A 7631-nucleotide genomic window follows, 5' to 3' on the forward strand; every position below is an offset into this window, starting at 1 on the left:
TGCATCATTCTTGTGCAAAATTCATTTTTCTTGCTTTATTTTTCTACTTTAGGATGTAAATGAACTGCTAATGCTCTTAAAATATTTTCCAATATTTCTAGCTATTCATGAAAAATGATTTATACCTCTATGAACATATAGCAAACGGTATACTTATCTTACATTAACAACCACCACTGAACTTAGGAATCACTGTCCTTTTTTTTTTTGAAAGCCTCATGTATTTCTATTTGCCAGTAAGGCCCTTCTAATACATACAAATTAATGGTCAGATGGATATTAAAAAAAAAAGAGGTTCCTCTGTGGACTTATAGGTAACATTAAAAAGCAGATATCACGTATCATTTATTGTTATTTTCATCAGATAATTTATAAAATGCTGGTTAGCAAAATCAACCAGTCTCCTTAATGTTATAAAATACATCTTCAGGACAAAGGACACAAGGAGAGACATAAAAGGTTGGAAGCATAGAAGCATATTCTCATAAGTACTAAACAATCCCTATTGTTGGATGACCAGATCGAATCATCGTTTAGGTAGGTGCTATCAAAGTTCACAATCTTCAAGTCCTTTTTAAGATACGTTTCATTCAGATAGCTTAGCGTTCGAGCAAAGGTATATTTAGATGCACAACTGTATGCCTCCATACTGTAGACTTTGTGGAAGTGCATATCAAAATACGGATTATCCTAAAAAAAATTGAGAACAAAATTATTACATGCATTATAGACATCAGAATGGCAATTTCTTGTTTTCTGTTTACTTACTTTTAGGGTTTCTTTTTCTCAGTTTTATGGAAAAAAGTATTAGCTATGGACTTTGTGTATTTCTGCTATTCCTATTAAAGAGTCTTGTAAAATTTTACTAATTAACTGTTTATAAGTAGCTGCCTTTCTTTGCCACTAGGAGTTTTGCCTAAGTAAAACTTTCAGAGTTTGTCTAAGGAAGACACTGCACTTTATTGTGATTATACAATGCTGTTTTGAAGTGAACCAATTTGTCATGTTGCCTAAAACACACTTGCCTTCTGACTTGCCTGTCAGAAGAAGAATATTGATTGCTCTTCCTGCCCAAACTGTAATTTTGTGTGCTTTCAAGCTCTTGGCACAATTAATACTAGCAACAGCTAAGTTGTATTAAATTCCATGGATATGAATAGCAATATGATGAATATTTATATCAGTGCTAATCACTGTGTAATGAGGAGTCTGAGGCTCATCTATGCTTTTCTGTAATCAAAAATAAGATTTTGAACATCCTAGTTGTGGAAGGCTGAATAATTTCTGAAGTGTATTTGAGTTTTTTAAAAACAAACGAAAAAGAAACCTTAAAAAAAAAAGTTGAAAGTGAATGAGTCCATGTAGGCAAACAATAAGTAATATTCTGGCTGCCTTATCTGGTAAAGGGATAGGAACATCTCCAGCTGCAAGATAACTTGGAGAGTACATAAAATATTATTAGCTTTGGCTATTTTCCCCTCTGGCTTAAACTGCAAAGAGTTTGCGTGATTCGTGGATACTCTGAATCTGATCTCACCTCCACAGTCTCTTAGGTTTCTAGTTTTAGAGTTGAGAGCAACGCACAAGGGACTGCAGACAGCTGCAGAGATTGTGGCTGGTTGCCCATGCAGGAGCTGTGGAAGAGTTTTTGAAAAGAGAACAGTTGTCAGGATGGAATGAGTACAACTGGAGTCTGTCATTTTTCCTTGAATCAAGACTCTGATGCCCCTTTTGTCGGCTCTTGATTTCTATGTCATCAGGACAATATAATCTCAGTTCTATTTTATGTTCATTTGAAACGTGAAAGGTAAAAAAGTAATTTTCTCCGAAACGACATTTTATATGCATGGATGCCTGTTATAACACTTTATCTACAGTAAGACATTATCTTCAAAGCACTCTTATAGCTTCTGTAAAATAGAATTTAATTCTACTTTTGGTGTTTTGTATAAAATTGTATATTGTACTGCAGCCTCATTTACCCTTCTGTAATTGAATCTGAGAGATTATGACTTTTTTAGCAGTAATATCAATCATAGCTAGCCAAAGCTGTTTGATTCAGTTATTCAACTGATGCAAGTAATGTGAATGAAATTTAAATTACGTGAAAGATGATGTTTTACATATTGATACAAATTCTCTTTGTTGTACAAACAACAAGATCCTAAATTCAAATGGAAGGAGTCTCCAAAAACATGCTTTCAAATACACTGATCTCAATTCGAATTTACACCAGGAATTGCGTGTTGTGAATTTTTGTTCCCAGTTACAATGAACAAATGAGAAAACATCCAGATTGTCCCTCAGATCTCAACAGGAGAGATGAAAATTAAAATAATCAAGAAAATCTCTCTTTCTCCCCACACCTCAAGCAATATAAATATAAATATAAATGCAATCTGGACCCTCTCGCATGCAATAAACTCAAAAAACCATGGAGGCTTTTTGTTTTGTTTTGTTAAAAAAAAGATAATCAGATAATGTCCTTCAAATGCATTTCAATACTTGTATTCCAACTTGCAACACAATAGAATTATATTCTGTGTATTTAATAATACATAACACTTACAGTATCTGCTTCTTTTCCATCAATCATCTCCAGATCTTTTAAAAACCACTTTTCAACTACTTCATATTTCTCTTCTCGATCTCGAAAGTGTTTTACCATACATATTTCTACTTCTTCACTTTTAGACACTGCAAGACAAAAATAGTTATGATATTATGATATGCAAGCAAATACTTCCCCAAAGTTCTAATAATAAAATACTTAAACTTCATTTAAAATAAAAATTTAAATGACAGTAAGAGTAGAAATAGGCCAGTGTTCTCAGCCTACGAAACCTATCTGTCTTAAACAGATCGAGTGTTTAGCTTCCCTATCCTGTGAAAAGGCAATCTTACCACTGCAAAAGCCTCTGGTTTGAACTCACCAACAGTGCAGTGAAGGCCCAACTCCAGCACTGGAACCGTGGGGATAATCCACGTATCCTGATTACTTTGATGGTGAATCCTTGGGGGTACTGAAGTCAGAGAACTGCCAAATCACTACCAAGGCTCTTGTGAGTATGACTGCTTTCTGTTCTGAGGATGAAGTTCTCTTACGGACTTATTTTTAAACAAAACTCTCACTTCCCTATCAAATGTATTTATGTCACTTAACCGAAGTAACACTGAAAATACTTCTTAAAGCCTCACATTGCTCAGTGCTATCTTTGTAGAAATAACTGTTTTCTGACTTAGACAGGAAATGAGAATAAAAAGAGCGTGCAGACATTCCTTGTGATAACTACCATTATTAATTGATTACACTGAGTGCTGTGTAGAAGATCAGACTTCTTTAACATGAAACAATTAGTGTGAAAAGCACTGCAGCCTGAAACAACTTCTGCACATCCAGCATAGCAGCTGCTGGGCAGAGCACTTCCCCAAGCCACCTTTGAGATTAACGCAGCTAATCACTCTAACCGTCACCTCTGACAACATAATGTGATGCTATAGATGAAGGACCAAGATTCTTTCTTATCTAAATTCTGCCTGGAATTTTGAAAATCCATTCTGAAACTCAACTAGATTTATCTTATTTATGTTAAAACATGCTTTGCTTCTGACTTTTTTTATAAGATGGTTAAAAAATAAAGACAAACAAAGGATTATCCAGCTTCTTTCCACTGCAAATTAAAAAGAGGAAAATGTTTAAATTAATTGTAATTCCCTCAGCGCATGGCTTCTCAAACAGCCTGCTGTGAAGCACACACCACTAGTTTGTTTGTTTTTTTCCCCTTGGTTCTAACAGTCATAGTTGCCCAATGATTTTTAATCGAAAGATCACAGGTGTATTGTTCACCTTCTGTGAACAATGCTTTCATTTATGCATCTAGTAGGCTTCTCATAGAAAGTGCTTTTTTCACTTTGATTTTCTCCCATTTTGTTTGCTGCCCTGTGAAGCAGTATGTTGTCTCCCTCAGAGTTAGAAGAAAACAAATCTAAACCCAAAAGCCCACAGTCTTTTCAGAAATAGATGTCCTAGGCACCTCTGAGACCCACAGACTACCATTTCTCTATCACTCATGTAAGAACAGAAATTGTTCAAAATAAGGACAGAGGCAGATGTGTTTAAGAAACTGCTGTAGTAAGAATAATGAAGCCAGGAGCACGTTCTGCTCAGTGGTGAAACCTGGGTGGGCAGTTTTCACCTATAAAATCTTAATTTTCCTGCATTTTAGATACATCACTGGGTCCTGAATTCAGTTGACATTTTAAAGACAACTATATTTTTGATAAATAACATGAGTTCAGATCTACCATTTCACTCATTGAACTCTCAAAGATTTTCTTGTGGCAGGAATGGTTATGACAGTGCCCTCAAGAGCACAAATTATTTCTTAACGATTCCATGGATTGAAGACCTTTCTGGATTTTCTCCATTCCACTGAACAGTCTGATGTTAGTCTGCCACTGTTCTCAGGCAGATCAATGCAGACTTGTGAAAGTTCCTAAATGTAGCTGCATTTCAGCTTTGCATTCTTCCAGGGCTCACAAAGAAAGCATTTAATGAAAGGATACTCTTGTCTTCACACAAAAACCTAGATTTGCTTTTTTGAAAAAAGGAAGGGAAATAAGGTTGGGCATATGGCACAAAAATAAGATTGTTAATAGGAAGTTATCCATGGCAAGAGTTTATTTTAATATAGATTTGAAAAGGTATAAACTTTGAAACATTTGCCTACATGCAGTTTGACTAGTTTTTTGTTGTTGTTGTTGTTTTTGTTTTCTCTTATGTTAATTTGAAATACAGAGGAATACACTGAAGATGTATTGTGGGGATAAGATTTTAGAGAGTACAGAATCACAGCAGATTACAGTAACTGCTGGCAGATGAGTGCAACCCATTGTTCAGAATTAGAGTGCTACTCTACTTACTACTCAGTTGAATATGCCTGAATATTAAGAGAGTTTAATACTGGATACTCTACATACATTTTCCTTTATGTCTTCAGTGACAATCAATCAGTCAAGCTGATTAGAGGCTTTCTCTAACGCCTTGTTCTTCTCTACCTTAGGAAGAAATTTTTAGTTAAAATTGTATAAATAGCGAATGTTTTTTCTCCTCTTTGGGAGTTTCTTAACACCAAACTGTTTAATTCTACTATACAAATCTAATCACACTTCTACCAAATTGTTTTGTAAACTATGAATCAGGTTGGTATTCTTGTACATTTAGAAGCTCTATAATACTCAAGAATCCATATCTTAAAACTATTTTTGCAGTTCTAAAATATAAAATCTCTTCTACTAAAATCACATCTGCTGGGAACAGATCTTGCTCAGTATGTCCGTTAATCTGTAAAATACAATTATTCACCAGATGTTTTCAAACATAAGGATTCACAGAATATATTTGCCATCATCCCATATTGGCCAAAAAAATTCTGAAATACAGAGATGATTTCTATCTGCTCTGTGTGTTTTGATCATCAAGAGGAAACAGACTGCAAAAAGCATTCCCTTCAACCCAACTGCTTATATCATAGAATCACCATGGCTGGAAAAGGCCTCCAAGATCATCTAGTTCACCTGCCCACCTATCACCAATATTTCCCACTGAATCATGTCCCTTGGTACAACATCTGAATGTTTCCTGAACACAAGATGCATGAGAATTTCTCTCTTTCCGATCAGCTTCCACTAGTACAAAAAATAATAATTAAAAACATAACGCAAACAGCCCTAGAACCATGTTCTAAAGTCACTAAGAAACACATGCACTTGAAATCAAATTCAGTAAAGAGCCAAATAATTAATTTTGTCACACAGTCTTGCTTTAATCACGGTTCTTGCTAATTACTAATTCAAACATGTATTTGTTTAAGCCATAAGCCCAGTTAATCGTTACTTAAGTAACTGGGCAGTATGCAGGACTTTAAAGTATGACAGGAGATAGCACAGAAGCTCTAAAATGACGAACACTTCCTGCAAAGCGGATGTATCGTTACGCTTTGTTTTACAAAAAACAACAAACTCCTAGCAAAGAGCATTTCTCTTTCCAACAATCACTCCGAGCGCTGCCACGTCCCGCACGTTCACCAACAGCTGTGCGGAGATCCTTGAGTCTCCCCGCTGCTCAGAGAGCTCATGCTCTCAGGAAGAAGTAGGAAACAGCAGCCCGGACAGCGCCGGCAGGCACAGCCGCCGCCGGGCAGCGCGGAGCCGGCCGGCACCCCGCACCCCGCGCCCCGCACCCACCGCAGGCAGCCCGGTACCTGCGGCGCACAGGTAGCAGCGCTCCGCGCCCGAGCCTTCCACCTCGATGAACTCTTGCAGCCGCAGCCGCCGCGGCCCGAAGAGCCTCTTGGCCAGGTCCTCCTTCACCAGCGAGGACATGGCACACGCCCGGCAGCGAGCGACGCGCCGCGGGCCGCCCAGGCTGCCACCGGGGGGACATCGCCGGGCGCAGCCCCGAGGGGCCCCGCTGCCGGCCCGCAGCCCTGAGAGAGCCGCGAGGCTGCGGCACGGGAGCGTCCGGGTGGCACATCTCGCCGCCCCGCCTCCTCCCGCCCCGGGACGGCCCCTGGGCGAGCGGCGGTGCAGTTGTTTGCAGCTAGGGGGGAAATTACAGCGTGCTGCTCTTTACATATAGCAAATGAGAGGGCATAAAGACCCGTGCAACAGGAGTGTTCAGAGGGTGGGTGCAGTCAGGGGACGCAGGTGTGTTTCCGTGTATGAGAGGCTGGATACATCAATGGGAGCGTTTTTGGAAATGGTAGCAGTTCTGCCACGCTGCATGTGGGTGGGTAGCATCTGGTGTACATTTATTCCTCTAATTTATGGATCTGCAGTTGCCTGTTTTAGAGTTTTAACTCCCGGCTGCATGTAAAAGTTGAATGAGTAAAAAAAAAAGAAAATAATAATAATGAGGATTTTCCAATATTATTAGAATAGTTCAGCGCATGAGACATCCAGGTTCTTTGCTGATATGAAGTGAATGAAAGCAGGTAACTGCTCCTCCATTGTGTAGGTGTGAAACTAGGGAGAATAACCCTGTCTTGTAGATACTAAATATATTGCATGGGCTTTTTGGTCCCATGTATTTAGAGAGATAGTTGTGGTTCTTGAATCTATTGATGAATTTTCATCTCTGCTTTGGGAAAGCAATATTACTCTAAGCTTTAGGTTTGGGATATATGTTATCAGAAAGCATGAGCCTGCGGCCTTCGGTTCCTCACCACTGGTGTTACCAGCATCACAGTCAGGTCAGTGCCAGTACTAAGTGCCAGAGGCCTCATGGAGAACCTGGTTTTCCCTCGGTCTATAGCTCACATTGCATCTCTGATACTTGGTTGTTCTTGTGCAGGTTTGAAGCAATAGATGAAGAGATGCTAAAGTACCTTCAGAAAAGTATCTTCAGCTCTGGAAGAATTATCTATCAGCTTTCCCTTGTGAGAGGTTCAGCTGATGGCAGTAAAACTGCCTGGATGGTGAGTTACATGGCACTGGCATCCTGGAAGTGACTGAGAGAGCTGAGGTAGTGGCTATGTGGAGCTCTGCTCTTCCCCTCTTGGATGTTCCTCGGATTATCAGAGAGACATTTTGAATTAGGCTTCATTTTTTCAGAATTCTATCAAACTCTA

At 38.9% G+C, this 7631-nt stretch overlaps 1 protein-coding gene across 1 annotated transcript; it reads right to left on the bottom strand.

The window, feature by feature from the left end:
• Positions 1-426: 426 nt before the first annotated feature.
• Positions 427-6404, bottom strand: EXOC1L (exocyst complex component 1 like; the record flags this gene model as incomplete). The annotated part of the gene is made up of 3 exons (XM_079534686.1): positions 6264-6404; positions 2570-2697; positions 427-690 (listed from the first exon to the last, which is right to left on the bottom strand). Exons 1-3 carry the CDS (start codon positions 6382-6384, stop codon positions 427-429), a joined length of 513 nt encoding a protein of 170 aa, XP_079390812.1. The 5' UTR covers positions 6385-6404.
• Positions 6405-7631: the final 1227 nt, after the last annotated feature.

Source organism: Tetrao urogallus (genome assembly GCF_951394365.1).
Source record: "Tetrao urogallus genome assembly, chromosome: 4".
NCBI lineage: Eukaryota > Metazoa > Chordata > Aves > Galliformes > Phasianidae > Tetrao > Tetrao urogallus.